General features: G+C 46.0%; 1 protein-coding gene across 1 annotated transcript in view; it reads left to right on the top strand.

The window, feature by feature from the left end:
* The first annotated feature begins 2,168 nt into the window (after positions 1-2,168).
* The window catches only part of SEC31B (SEC31 homolog B, COPII coat complex component), a 33,639-nt gene continuing 20,254 nt past the window's right edge, over positions 2,169-15,553 (top strand). The window contains 7 exon segments of the mRNA XM_054436079.2: positions 2,169-2,842; positions 5,189-5,312; positions 5,969-6,092; positions 12,680-12,875; positions 13,088-13,183; positions 14,126-14,269; positions 14,610-14,752. Coding sequence (XP_054292054.1) covers positions 5,234-5,312; positions 5,969-6,092; positions 12,680-12,875; positions 13,088-13,183; positions 14,126-14,269; positions 14,610-14,752 — 782 coding nt within the window. The 5' untranslated portion in view covers positions 2,169-2,842; positions 5,189-5,233.

Genomic DNA, 15,553 nt, shown 5'->3' with positions numbered 1-15,553 from the left:
CCATATTCCTTTGGGGACATATTCTTATGCCAGAAAACCTGTTCCATAGAAAAGCATACATTTAATGTGACCAAAAGAAGCAAGTTCATTCAAATTAGATGTGGAGTCTTAGTTGTGCAGGCAGTGAGAGACCTTTTGTGAGGTCAGGGAGTAGATACTTGTGGAGTGCTATTCTTTGAAGGTCCCCACTGGCTTTTTATCTGTCTTCATTCTCTATAGCATTTGATAATCATTTCCTTAACAAACACCTGTGTGTCTAATATGTATCAAACACTGATAAGCCCTGGAGATATAAAACTGAGCAAGACAAAGTAATCGCCTTCAAATATTACGTAGGAGACCAGCAGTTATAATACAAAGTGAAAATAATTCTTTATCATTATTACTGTTGAGACAGGGTCTCACTCTGTTGCCCAGGCTGCAGTGTAGTGGTGTGATCACAGCTCACTGCAGCCTCTACCTCCCAGGCCCAAGCGGTCCTCTCACTGTAGCCTCCCAAGCAGCTGGGACCACAGGGATGCACCACCACACCTGGCTAATTTTTGTATTTTTTGTAGAGACAGGGTTTCACCATGTTGCCCAGGCTGGTCTTAAACTTGTGGGCTCAAGCAATCCACCTGCCTTAGCCTCCCAAAGTGTTGGGATTATGGGTGTGGGCCACTATGCCAGGCCAAAAAGAATTTTTTTTTTTGAGACATGGTCTTACTCTGTCACCCAGGCTGGAGTGCAGTGGCATGATCTCAGCTCACTGCAACCTCTGCCTCCCAGGTTCAAGTGATTTCTCGTGCCTCAGCCTCCCGAGTAGCTGGGATTACAGGCACACGCCACCATGCCCAGCTAATTTTTTCTGTATTTTTTGGTAGAGATGTAGTTTCACCATATTGGTCAGGCTGATCTTGAACTCCTGACCTCAAGTGATCTGCCCGCCTCAGCCTCCCAAAGTGCTAGGAATTACAGGCATGAGCCACCGCTCCCAGCAAGGATTCTTAAGAGGTGTGAGTTGAGAAAGTGCACTTTTAATTTGGTTTAATCATGTCCTACCCAAAACTTAAGCTTCTGGTTCAAATTTCTTTAGGAGTATTCCATCAGTAACTCTTCTGCCTCCTCTCAGGTTTAGTTTTCAACCCTGTTTACTTTTCCTCAGGCTTCATTCCCTGTTGTGCCAGCTAAGAAGTTCAGGAAATACTTGAGTACTTAGTAGGTAGGAAGCATGGGCTAGGCACAGATAATGCACTGAATTACCTTCTGTCTAACTTCAAAATTGCCAAATCCACATGGAAGGGAACTGGAGTCGTGTCACAATGAGTTGGGCCCCATCATGATAACTGGCCCCCCATCTTTGGAGGTGTATCAGGCAGGAATACAGATAATTCATGCGTTAAGCATAAGTTTCTAAGATTTAAAGCTGCCTACAGAATTTTTTTTTTTTTTTTTTTTGAGATGGAGTCTCTGTCACCCAGGCTGGAGTGCAGTGGCGTGATCTCAGCTCACTGCAACCTCCGCCTCCCGGGTTCAAGCTATTCTCATGCCTCAGCCTTCTGAGTAGCTGGGACTACAGGCGTGCACCATCATGCCCGGCTAATTTTTTTATTTTTGGTAGCGACGGAGTTTCACCATTTGGCCAGGCTGGTCTCGAACTCCTGACCTTTGGTGATATGCCCACCTTGGCCTCCCAAAGTGCTGGGATTACAGGTGTGAGCCCCTGCACTCGGCCTGTCTACAGAACACTATTATTTGGAAGTGGCACAATTTCTTCAACATAAAAAATACATTATCAGCTGGAATATCACCTGTGTTCTTGCAGCTCCAGAGGATAACACCCCTCCTATGTTCCTCAAATATTTCAGGAAGCCCCTGGCCCTGTAGTCTCACCCTCCATACACTTACAGCCCTTAATTCAACCAAGTTTTGGGCACCAGTTTCTGCTGGGCTGCAGTGCAACACTCACTGCCATTTGCAGCCTCGATTGCTTTTTACGTTTTCAACTAAATGGATTCCACTGAGGGCTCCTGGGGCCAGGGCCGGGTCTTCTCCCGCTTCAATACATAGATAATGAGTTAGTATTTTCTCTTTTCAGAGACTGGCCCTAGAGCCTGGCTCAAACTGTATAGACCAGAACTTACTGGTCCAGATCTGACCCACTGCGCAATCACAGGGTAGGTGAGGGAGACCCGGTTAAAAGCTATAATCCTGTTTGGAAAGGTTGTCCGTGGGTCCGTCAGTGTCTCGGGCTCGGCGCCCGCGGAGCGTGTTTGCGGCGGTGCCCTGCCGGGGTCGCGCCGCTTTTGGTCCTCCGCAGCCGCCGTCCACAGCGCCCGGCTCCGCGCGAGAGCCTGCCAGAGGACCGGCTCCGGCCGCCGCGCCTGACCCTTGCCCGGGGTCTTCCGCACAGCTTGGTTCGCCCCGCCGGTCTGGGGTCCCTGGTAGCAGAGATTGCGCTGGGGATCCGGAGCACTGCTCCTTTCTCGGCAGAGCGCCGAGGGGAGCCCGCTTGCTGCGGAGCCCCCGGCCCGCGCCTGCCCTGCCCGCGGGTCCGGGCCCCGAGGGCCTCCACTACGCCTACCCTTGAATTGGATCCGGCTCTACTGTCCCTGCCGCACGGGAACCCCCAGCCGGATGAGGGTCTCCCTGTTCAGCGCTGCCTTGCGCCTTCCCATCCGCCTTGGTCCTGACCTGCCCCAGCCGAGGCCGCCCGGTGTCGCTGCGTTTGGGCTGGGCGGGAAGGCCTGTCATTGCTGACCCTGGCGCGCCGCGCTTCGGCGACAGCGGGAAAGAAGCTGTGCTGACCGTCCTCCCTAGGGACTGGACTGCCAAGGGTAGCTGGTGCCCTCCTGCACGGCAGGTCTGTCCAGCATTTCATTGGTCATCTCCCCATCACGCCCCCATGGCCAATCTGACCCCAGTGGGGGCCCTTTTTTTGTGAATAGATGCTTCTGAACAATGTGAATTAAGGGCCCATTTTCCCAGTTCCTAGACTGTCAGCGATTAAAACACTTTCTAGGGTTTACTTGTGACTAGTACAATGGTTAGAAATACGGGCTCTTGATGCTGATGGGGGTTCACATCCCGGCCTAGCCAGTTGTCGTCTCTGGAAAATGGGGATAATCGTAGTACTTACCTGATAGGACCACTGAGAGAATTAAATGAGATATGCACATCAAATGCACAGCTGCTTATCGCAGCTCCTATTTTTGTTATTAGGGGATCTTTTCCCAGAAACATTAAAATGGCTGTGCCCAGCAGGTGGCACTGGTGACTGTATAGTAGAGTGTTGAGCTGGTCACAGGATACCTGATAGTAGCCACAAGTGTTTAAAGGTCCTTTGGAAATCTTGGCTTAATGGGCAGACTTAAACTTTCTTCACGATGGAAAGTACATTAGAGATTAAGTAATACTATCTCCTGTTTTTGTAGGTGAGACTGATCTGACTATAGCTTACTCAAGCAGGTCACAGCAGGTCCCAAGCTTTCTCCTCAAGTTCAGTGTAATTTTAAAAAATCGTTTCTACCTCTTTGCTAGCCTGTTGGGATGGGACCTTGAATATACATTGGAATTAGATCAGAAACCACAGAGTTAAAATGGATGTCCACATTCGAGCTTTTACCATGTGCCAGACATTCGTTTGGAAACTAGTTACAACATGGTGAACAAAAGCGGACACAGTGTCAGCTCTCATGGAGCTTGCATATTAGTGGAAGAGACCGACAATGTCAATGTAAATAAATATGTAATTATAAATTACTAGGAAGAAAAAAACTGAAGCTTTTTGTGATTGGGTAGTTCACTTATTTGGGGAAGTGAGAAGCTGAGCCCAGAAAGATATGATAAGGAGCCAGTCATGTAGAAAGTGAAGGGAAGAGCATTCAAAGTATAGGGAACAGCATTTGTAAAGGCTCTAAGGAAGGAAAATGTCAGGAAATTAAAGGCTAGTGTGGCTGAAGCACAATGAATGAGAAAAGTATCAAAAGATGAAGTTGAAGTGGTAGGCTGGAGCCTTTGGGCAGGGCTCAAAGAAGTTTGAATTTTATTCTGTGTGTGATAGAAATCATTGAAAGATTTTAAGCATGGAATGCCAAAATTATTTTTTATTTTAGAAGTTCACTCCTGCTGCTGTGTAAAGAACAAATTGGGTAATGGCTTGAGTAGAAAGGGGCTAGCTAGTTGGGAGACTGTTGCAGTACTCCAGGTGAGAGATGATATAATCCAAAAGGCTGTTGGCAGTGAAAATAGAGAAAAGTAGACAGATTAAGATATATTTTGGAGGTAAAATCAGGGAGACTAAATGATGGATTAGAAGAGAATGAGGGAGAAGGAGTGATCGAGAGGGATTTTCAGGCTTCTGGGTTGAGCAGTTGGGTGGATAGTGGAACCATTTACCAAGATGAAGAAAACTGGAGGAAGAACAGAAGAGATTGTGACTTTGCTCCTTTCTGACAAAAACAAATAAAAAAACCCATAAAAGATGGTAGAATAGAGAATTCCATTTTAGACAGACTAAAATGGGAGTTCCCTCCCCCCATTAGGTATCTACTATATCCAAGTGAAATATTTGATTGGAAATTGCATATAAGCGGCTGATCACTTGAGGTCAGGAGTTCGAGACCAGCCTGGCCAACATGGTAAAACTACGTCTCTACTAAAAATACAAAAATTAGCCAGGCATGGTGGCACATGCCTGTAATCCCAGCCACTCGGGAGGCTGAGGCAGGAGAATCACTTGAACCCAGGAGGCAGGGGTTGCAGTGAGCTGAGATCGTGCCACTGCACTCCAGCCTGGGTGACAGAGCAAGACTCTGTCTAAAAAAAAAAAAAAAAAAGAAATTGCATATAAGAACTTGGAGCTTAGAGGAGAGATTTGTGATGGTGATATAAATTTGGGGATCATCAGCGTATGGATGCTATTTAAAGCCAAGGAAATGGACAGAAATCACTGAGAGATTGTCTGGTTTGATGGTTATCACCACTGGACCTGTGGTAGCCATTGTGGTTGAGTATCATTTGAGGTTTAAAGCATTACATTTCAGTAATTGGGTGAATGAACTATCTTTAGATCTGAAGATGGTCATGTATTTGTCACTCTGTGTTGCCCTGAAATGCCCTATCTTGTGATGGAGAAAGACAAACAAGAACTCTTGTCCGCAGATGCTCCCTGGATCTGGCTGTTAAGTTTGCTGGTTTCTGTTTTCAGTGGGCTGAGGGCCATGTCAGTTTTCTGCCACCTACAGGATAGACCATGAAGCTGAAGGAACTTGAGCAGCCAGCTGTCCAGGCATGGAGCCCAGCCAGCCAATACCCTTTGTATCTGGCCACAGGCATGATGACACTGTGCATTAGGATCCACTAGGAGTGCATAAGTTGAGGGGAAACTTAGTATCTAGAATTATTTATTGAGCCTCAGAGAAAGCTCTCAGATCATAGAAAGATAGGGTGGCTCACAGCATAAGCAAGGAGATATTAGGTGTTTTGGGTACCTGAGGGCTTCCTAGGACTATGGCTCAAGGTTAGGTACGTCTTTTTTTTTTTTTTTTTTTTTTTTTTGAGACAGAGTCTCACTCTGTCACTCAGGCTGGAGTGCAGTGGCGCAATCTCGGCTCACTGCAAGCTCCACCTCCTGGCTTCACGCCATTCTCCTGCCTCAGCCTCCTGTGTAGCTGGGACTACAGGTACCCACCACCACGTCCGGCTAATTTTTTTTTGTATTTTTAGTAGAGACAGGGTTTCACCATATTAGCCAGGATGGTCTCGATCTCCTGACCTCATGATCCGCCCACCTCGGCGTCCCAAAATGCTGGGATTACAGGCGTGAGCCACTGTGCCCAGCCAATGTTTTCTTGCTTTTGTGGAGTTACCTTTGAGAAAGGGTGTACCCAGCCCTCTTCTGTTTCTTCTCTTCTTCACTCCTTAACCTTCTTATACCTGAAATCCATGCATATATTGTTGGTCATATGCTGCCTTTTCTTGTGCCTAGGAACATCTGCCCAACAGCTAGATTCCTCCTTCAGCACAAATGGCACCTTGGAAATATTTGAGGTTGATTTCAGGGACCCTTCTCTGGACTTGAAACACAAAGGAGTCCTTTCTGCCTCCAGCAGGTATTGTCTGATCTATTGATGGGTATACAGGGTAGATACTGACGAGGAATCCTGGGAGCAGTGTGTGTTTCTCAGGGCTCATGAGGAGCCAAGTGAGGGAAGAAGGAGCTTTGCCAAGTTGGAGAGAAGTTAACTCTGGGCTTATTTTGCAAAAGGATTTAAAAAACAACCACCCCCACCTTTCCAGTCAGCAGCAATAGCAGTGTCAGGCCGAATGCATGTGATAGAGATGCCTCAGACAAGCCTGGACCCACGTGTACCTGGTCTGTCTTTGAACCCAGAGATATTGGCTCCTTCCTCCCTTGGCTCTTGTGAAGATAAACACCTTACAAAATATCACCCTCTCTGCCAACAAGGAAGAGAACGAATGATCCTCTCCTCATTGCTTTTAGACACTGATTGGTTCTCATGGATTTCATGGCTCTTGCAGGCTTCCAGCGCTAGATACTGTCATTCATTGAGCACATGTATACATGCCAGACACTGTGCTAGGGACTCTGTACATTTTATTTATTCCTCATAATAAACCTAAGTGATAAGTACCATATTTCCATTTTACATAGGAGGGAACTGAAACTCTGAGAAGCTAGGATTTAAGTCAAGGCCTATCTGTGTCCAAAGCCTACCTTCTTTCCATTATTCTGCCCTTCCTCTAAAGGTCTTATAAAGGTGGGGCTTACAATCTGAAGCGATGGTCTCCAAATTTTTATATCATTAGAAAAAATGTCAATATTCATTATACTCAAGTTATATATTCAATATAAATGTATACATGTACTACTATACTGTTTTTGTTTTTGTTTGGAACAGGGTCTCACTCTGTCACCCAGGCTGGACTGCAGTGGCACGATCAGGGCTCACTGCAACCTCCACCTCCTGGGCTCAAGCGATCCTCCCACCTCAGCCCCGTGAGTAGCTGGGACTGCAGGCATATGCCACCACACCGAGCTAATTTTTTATATTTTTAGAAGAGATGGGGTTTTGCCGTGTTGCCCAGGCTGGTCTTGAACTCCTGAGCTCAAGTGATCAGCCCCCTCGGCCTCCCAAAGTGCTGGGACTATAGGTGTGAGCCACTGAACCAGCTGGCTCTACTATTTTTTTTTTCTTTTTTTTTGAGATGGAGTCTCACTCTCTCGCCCCGTCTGGAGTGCAGTGGGGCAATCTTGGATCACTGCAACCTCTGTTTCCTAGGTTCAAGGGATTCTCCTGCCTCAGCCTCCCAAGTAGCTGGGACTATAGGTGTGCGCCATCACGCCTGGCTAATTTTTTGGTTATACTACTAATAAAGTGTAATTTCTATTAATTTTTTTTATACTAGAGGTTACTGGTCTAGAAGGCAACATTCCTTCTGATGATTGATGAACTCCTTGTGCATTTCTTGGTCCCTCTAAGAGATTAGTTAAAATATTGAGGCGGAAGTACCCTCTTTTCACAGTTTAACTTCATAATGAAAAGTTAGTTGTCGTTTTCCCTTTCTTGAGCTCCTGCATCACTTTATGACAGCATCTCTTATTTTGCAGGGGTTTTTTTTTTTTTTACATCTCTTTGTATTTCCAGTACCTGTATCCTTTGAAGAGCAGGCACTTGAGGATTTACTGATGATGATTAGATACTCTTAGCCCCTAACCAAACATTTCAGAAGGGGCCCCTCAAAGGGGTGAGCTAATTCAAGATGTTTATATGCTGGAGCTTAAAAAGGGGGTTCAACATGAGAAAGCTAATAGGAAAAGAAAAAAGGGTGAAGGGGCACTAGTTCTAATCCTCAACAAGCGAAGCAACAGCTTCAGCATAGTAGTGGCTCCTTAGGGCTAAGAGTTCTTAAGAAAGAGGCAGTATAATCTTAGAGACTGAATTTTGAGATCCATGTGGGCAGAGATTTTAATGGCTTTAGTTTTGTTTTGTTTTTTTCCGGAGACAGAGTCTCACTCTGTCACCCAGGCTGGAGTGCGGTGGCTTGATCTTGGCTCACTGCAACCTCCACCTCCTGCATTCAAGCAGTTCTCCTGCCTCAGCCTCCCGAGTAGCTGGGATTACAGGTGTGCGCCACCATGCCCAGCTAATTTTTGTATTATTAGTCAAGATGGGGTTTCACCATGTTGGCCAGGCTGGTCTCAAACTCCTGACCTCAGGTGATCCAACCACCTTGGCCTCCCAAAGTGCTGGGATTACAGGCGTGAGCTACTGCACCCGGCCGAGATCTTAATGTTTTACTCATTGCTCTATCTCCAGCACTTAGAGCAGTGCCTGGCATTATATTTAATAAATATTTGTATTTAATAAATATTTGTTATATGAATGAGTGATATTAGAAACTTTTGGGTTACCAGCCAGGTGCGGTGGCTCATGCTTGTAATCCCAGCACTTTGGGAGGCTGAGACGGGTGGATTGCTTGAGGCCAGGAGTTCAAGACCAGCCTGGCCAACATGGTGAAACCCCATCTTTACTAAAAATGCAAAAGTTAGCTGGGCGTGGTGGCGCACACCTGTAGTCCCAGGTACTCAGGAGGCTGAGGCACCAGAATCGCTTGCACGTGGGAGGCGGAGGTTGCGGTGAGCCAAGGAGATGGTACCACTGCACTCCAGCCTGGACGACAGAGCAAGACCCTGCCTAAAAAAAAAAGAAGAAGAAGAAACTTCTGGGTTACCAAACAGCATTCAAATCCAGCACTTCAGTTACAGTTAGTCTTCAGTTAGTCTTAGTGTCTTAAGAGTTTTTCAAACTGTTAGTTTGAATTTGGGAGTCATGAACTTTACCTCATACTCCTGCTCCACTCTGTAGGGATTTGGGGCCAGTAATCAGAATAAATAGTACAGTTAACCCTACTGATAAGTATTTTATCTCTGCTTTCTTTTCCCACCTCTGTAACTGTGTTGGAAGATTAAATCACATTCCCAAAGACCTCAATCCCAAAGGGATTACCTTTGACACAGCCCTGTTGGGGCCTTTCTGAAGAAATCATCTTAGACACCCAGGGTCTAAGGCACCCATTTCATTCTGTTCCAGTCTAGGTTAGGTCACATGCTCAACAGTCAGTATCATGAGCTATTGACCTAGATGATCAGGGCAGATAGAGGGACACTCATCCTTTGCTTTCTGTCTTCGTCTCTCTTTTTTTCTGTGTCTTCTGCATGCTGTGGCATAAGGCACAGTTGTGTGGGGCTGTAGCATTGGCCATAATACTAATAGAGCTGTGTGACTTGGGCAAATCAAGTCAGTTATCTTAGGTTCCCTCACTTATGTATAAAGAAGAGATTGTACCAGATGACTTCTAAGAAACTAGCTGAGATCTGAATTCAGGTTTCATGTTCAGTCTCTTATTCCCTTTTATTTTCTAGTAGTCTTCCTTCTTTTTCCATTTCTAAACCTCTTCCTGTATCTCTTTTTTATCAACTAAACATGCACCTTTCAAAATCTTCCCCATTCTCTGCCTGCCCTTTTCTCTAAACCCATGCCTCAACCAAATTTGGATCCTGAAGATCCCCTTATCCTCAATATTTGATGCATCAGTGAAATATTATCTACCTAGAAATATTTGACTGAAAGAAAAATGTTCTGAAACACTGGTATAGGTATAGATAAGGGACAGCCTCAAGCTATAAACAGACTGAAGAGAGTGCATGGATAAATGTCTCTGGATGCAATCAGAATCAATATGGATTAACATGTGCAGTGAAGCAAACAGTGTTTGGTTTGTTAGATGAATTTCACTTAAAAAGAAAGGTTTCTGGGAGAATATCACACTGTTTATATCATTGACTGAGGACATAGCTGCTGTGGGTAAATGAGGTGAGAGACCAACGTGTGGTCTGCTGTACCTTACCCTCTCTATACACTGAGTTTCTAGCTCTCTGGAGTGGCCCCCATAACCTCTGGAAGAACCATCCTCAAGTAACATGGAGAAAATAGAGGATCTGTCTTCTGTCATTCTACCTTTATCTCAATTCTAGCTACTTGGGGAGCACTGTGTCCTCTCTTTGGGGGCCTTCTGTAAGGGACAACATCAAGCAGAAAAAAATCATTTGTGTACTTCTCTCAGTTTTCTTGTTCTCAAGACTTGCCTTCTTTCTAGAGGCATTAAGATAATAGAGCATGGGTTAGTTGTTGGATAGACCTGAGTTTATATCCCAGCTCTGCTACTTGCTGTCCTCTTGGACACTTTATCTAACTTCTCTGAACCTTTTTTTTCTACTGTAAATTGAGGATTCATGGTAGATGCGTAGTAGTTTGTTGTATAATAGGCATTCAGAAAAGTAGCTTTCCTCTCAATCAACCAATGCTCCATTCATTCTCCAGCTTGGAGTACTGCCTTAACCACTCTGTTTGACTTCTAGGGAGGCTTGAGTTTCCCAAGTTATTTTGGCTTGAATGTGGACAAACTCTTTTCACTTTAGTTCACTAACATGAAGCTGGGATTTTTTGAAAAGAATCTTACTAAGAAAATGAAAGAATCCAAACCAAAGGAATGAATAAATCATGGAAACAATTTATACAGCAGATATTTCTTTCTTTTTTTAAAAAATAGACATAGGGTCTCGCTTTATTGATCAGGCTGGCTTCCATCTCCTGGGCACAAGTGATCCTCCTGCCCCAGCCTCCTGAGTAGCTGGGATTATAGGTGTGAGCCACTGTGCCCAGCTAGACCACCTTTTTTGTTTTTTAACTTTTTATTGTTTAAAAATCCAAACTTACAGGAAAGTTGTGGGATAGTACAAATCCACCCATCTCTTGTTCCATTTTCATTTGCAGAGTAGAGATGGGAACACTCCCTGAGCACCCTGAACCATCAAGTCGCCTTCCTCACTTAACTCCTCCTAGGTGTTAAGCCCATTCGCCCAGGTTGCTCTCTATCACAACCTATTCAGGCGCCAGCTTTACCCTCGCTAGTGAGGTAGTTAACCACAGAAATGTGCTTTCTATATGCATACAGAAAGAAAATCATTTTGTCACACCCTGTATGTGGCAAACTGAAGTAACTGCCCTCTTCTCCAGCCCTTTGGTGACTCCCCCTTGAGGTCTCAGGTACCTTTTACTCTGCTCTGTATGTCATATGTTCTGACCATGCTGAGGTCGCTGCACTCTCTGCATCTCCATGTGGGTTTTTCACTGGACATACCCTCCGCTGGTTCCTGTGTGACCTACTGTGGGCTTCTCTAGCTACTCAGTTGACATGCCCTCTACCCCTGCTGAGCTCCAGTACCTGGATGACATGGCAGCCTCTTGAGCCTGTATGGAAAAACATCCTTCTGCTATATTAAGATCATTGCAACCTTAGAAAACAGCCTTTCTGGCAGTAGCCTCTTAGCTAGCATTGTGTTGGCTCTGCTGTTTTGCTTCAGATGCTGACCTAGTCTGAGCTGGTGCTCCATACTTTGCTTCTGACCAGTTGGCTCTGCTCCAGTGACTGGCCTAACAAGTTCCTGCCTATCACCTACTCAGTTGCTTTGCTGACTGTTCGCAGGGAATATTTCTTTGCAGTTGGAGATCTTATAACCTCATTTGGCGTGATATCTGGCTTCTCCAAAGTGCTGTGGAAATGTCCTTGGCTAGCAGCTATGAAGTGAGAGACAGACCACCTATGAGGCTTCAGGGATTTCACATGCCTTCCGTAGGGGCTTTGCAGAGGACCCAAACTTGTCTAGAAGGGATCCAGGGATCCAAAGGGATCTTTTTCTCTGGGGCAAGACATTGGCATTTTCTTGTTAGAAGCATCCTCAGAAATCCAGAAAAGTATTTCCTCAGTGGGAGTGTATCCTTTTGTGCCTCTGTCTCCAGGTCTGGCCCTTTGCAGCCACGTGGCCACTCCAGTGGGCCGGCCACATGGGAGAGGCATGGGGTGGGGAGGCCATTGGGTCTTTTCTCATTTCCAGTTTGGAGAGTGAATTGTTGGTCTAGGGAGCCTGCTTCTAATAGTTACAGAAAAGTTTGGATCTTTCTCTCAATAGGAGACAGTATTTTATGATGTTAAGAGCTCAGGCTGTGGAATAAGATGGGCCTGACTTTGAACCTTGACCCTGCTACTTCCTAGCATTTATCCTAAAATGGGGATAAGATTACCAGCTCTGTGTACAGAAATTTTATAACTTCTTTGTGCCTCAGTTTTCTCAATTGAAAATGAAAATAATAGTAATACTTCATGAGGTTGTTAAATATTCAGACAGCTAATACATCTAAAGCACTTAAAATAGTGTCTGATACATAGCAAGTATTCAGTCAGTGTAAGTGGTTGCTATTATTACCTGACTATTTGAGTTGTTAGGATTATGTGAAGTAATCTATTTGAAGTATATATCACCGGCCTATATAACCCCAATGTTAACTTAAAAATGTACATATATATGTATATATATACACCTCCACACAACTCAGAGTCAGTGGCTTCCTGGCTTCTGGTGTAAGGTAGATGAAACATTTTTTCAGAGAAAGGGCAGGACTGGGCGGAGGATACGTCCCTTCTGTCTGGGAAATAAAGGAGACAGGCAAGTTCCAGCTAGGGGTGGGGCTAATGGCAGAAGCTGACAGAGATGCCCATCCTGTGCTTACTGACATGAACCTAAGTTTGTATTGATGCCAGTTCCTCCTCTTTATAGGTTTCACAAGCTGATCTGGGGGAGCTTTGGCAGTGGGCTTCTGGAAAGCTCCGGGGTTATTGCAGGCGGCGGGGACAATGGCATGCTTATTCTATACAATGTGACCCACATCCTGTCTTCGGGGAAGGAGCCTGTGATTGCCCAGAAACAGAAGCACACGGGGGCTGTCAGAGCCCTCGACTTTAATCCTTTCCAGGTACTACATTTCAGTTAGTCAAACATGGCCAAGCCAGGGAGCAACAGATCTGAGTGGAAGCATTCATTTGTGACCTCCAGTCTGTAACTCTGACCCCTTTCCAGGCTGTTTCGGGGGGGCTTTTGATAGCCCCAAATTTGGGCTTCTTTCCTCCTTTCTTGCTCTGTTTCTTCCTAGGGTGGTATGTCTCCAAACACTTTTTATTCATACAGGGCAACCTCCTGGCTTCAGGGGCCAGCAATTCTGAAATCTTCATTTGGGATCTGAATAACTTGAATGTGCCAATGACCCTGGGATCCAAGTCACAGGTGAGCAGCACCCCTACTACCCAACCCTGGAGTGTGCAGCTGATTCTCCTAAGTAAAAGTCTTGAGTTCTGGAGCCAATCGGAGCTCAAGAGATATCAAACTTTACCACTGGAGGGCAATAAAGCTCCACAGACTAACATGCTACCAGCCAGATAAGAGTTAGGATGGCCGGTGGGTGGAGGGTATATATGGGGTAGTTGGTTTGTGCTCATTACTCGTTCTAGGAGTTTCTGGGAGGCAGATGAAAGGTGGGGAGAACAAAAGACACCACAAGAAGGGATGGGAGTGCTGTTTAACACAGTAGAGCTTTCACAGGGTTGGGTAGGGCATTGGGCCCAGCAAAGAGGGAGCAAGAGTAGGACCCCAGACTTACCATTGTCCTTTTTATTGGGGGGGGGGGGGGTCAGCTTTGTTCTCCCTGTATGTGGCTCTCCCATGCAGTCAGGGGTCTGGTCTTCTGTCTTGGAGAGCCTGTCTGTCAATCTGTAACTGGGCCCATCTTTTTGCTTCCTGGCCTTTTCTCTTTCTTCTGTGCTTACAGTACTGTGAGGTAAGTTAAGTTTCAATTTGATAGCATCTTGTTTTTCTCTCGGCCTCACTCTCTCTGAGGGTCTTGGGTATCTGTTTTCCTCCCTCCCTCATCTTCCTCCTTCTCTCCCTCTCTTTTTGTCCTAGACAAGAGGGCTGTTTTTTAAAATCTTGACTCTATCCTCTTAGTAAAACCTTGGGTAGGAGTAAAACTTAGATGTGTCTGCCATCCGCTCTGCTTCTACACTGATACCCTAAAGGATCATCCCTGGAAAATTCAACTCCCAGCTTCGCAACACTGTCTTAGTTTGGGTAGCCCCATGTCTATTCTTGGACTTGCTGTGGGTGGCTGGGAGCAGTGGAACAGCAGATGTCACTTTGTCCAGGGGGTGACAAGTTGTCATCCTGCCTTAGCAGCCCCCAGAGGACATCAAGGCACTGTCTTGGAACCAGCAAGCCCAACACATTCTGTCTTCTGCTCACCCCAGTGGCAAGGCAGTTGTGTGGGATCTCAGGAAGAATGAACCTATCATCAAAGTCAGTGATCACAGCAACAGGGTGAGTATTGGAGGCCAGAACACAGGCTTGGGCTCTGGCTTCTCTCTCCTGCCTAGCAGTTAGAGCTGCTCTGCCCCAGGCCAGAGTCCTGCTTTCAGCTGTCAGACATGTGGAGTCAGCCGCTTAGCACATTTCCTATTGAGAGTGAAAACTTAAGGAAGCTAAACAGAGCTGATCTGGAAGCTTCTGCCGTTCCTTACTTATTCCTGGCCATCACTCTCTGATGCCTGTGGTGTTCCCAGTCACAGAAGAGACAGAAAACTTGCTCTCAGAGTGGTCCCATTTCAACTGGGCAAAAGAGTCAGGTTACAGCACCCATTGGGATCTGCTTTGTTCACAGATGCACTGCTCAGGCCTGGCCTGGCATCCTGACATAGCCACCCAGTTAGTGCTGTGCTCAGAGGATGATCGTCTTCCCTTGATTCAGCTGTGGGACTTGCGCTTTGCCTCCTCGCCCCTGAAGGTGCTGGAGAGCCACAGCAGGTAGCATCTCAGATGTCATCCATATCCTTTGGGAGATGGTGGATATAACTGGCCTGGGTAGGAGGCAATGTATCCCTCACTTTAGCTACTAAACATCCTCCCTGGCTTTAAAGCCATTCCGGTCAACATATAGTCACCCAATACCAACTCCAGCCTTAACCAAGAGGAGGCCCTTAGACCCTGAGGTTATGGGGAGGAGGCTGAGATTCCATCTAAATTCCAGAGATGGGAATGGAATGGGGTAATGAGAAATACTGGAACCAGTGTTTAGTCTCCAGGCTCTGATATGAGGATAACGTTCATTTCTTTAGGTGATGAGCTTGCCTCCTCCAGGATTTCTTCATAAAAACAACTTGACTCCTGTCTATCCTGTGAACAGGCCTCCACAATCTGTTCTTTCTAACCAAAGGGCCACGGTGCCTTTGTATCTCCTTGGGGACTTTTATTTTTTTAGACCAGTTCTTGCTCTGTCACCCAGGCTGGAGTGCAGTGGCGTGATCAAGGCTCTCTGTGACCTCGATCTCCTGGGCTCAAGTGATCCTCCCCGCTCAGCCTCGCAAAGTGTTGGGATTACAGGCATGAGCCACTGTGCCTGGCCTCCTTGGGACTTTAGATGGTTAGGTCTTTACTACCTCCTGGGCTAAAAGCACCCATAGTGATGAGTGTTTTTGTGATTCATACTGATTCATAATCTCTACTGTCTAATCAGTGAAAAGAAGCAGGCCATCCTGCAGTGATCTAAGAGAGGCAGAGTGGTACATTGCATAGTGCACAGGCTCTGAGGTTTGGTTTGGGTTCTGA

The sequence above is a fragment of the Pongo pygmaeus genome, chromosome 8 (genome assembly GCF_028885625.2).
Source record: "Pongo pygmaeus isolate AG05252 chromosome 8, NHGRI_mPonPyg2-v2.0_pri, whole genome shotgun sequence".
In the NCBI taxonomy this organism is placed as follows: Eukaryota; Metazoa; Chordata; class Mammalia; order Primates; family Hominidae; genus Pongo; species Pongo pygmaeus.
The sequence above is the reverse complement of the archived record's forward strand: the minus strand, read 5'-3'. Positions and strand labels throughout refer to the sequence as shown.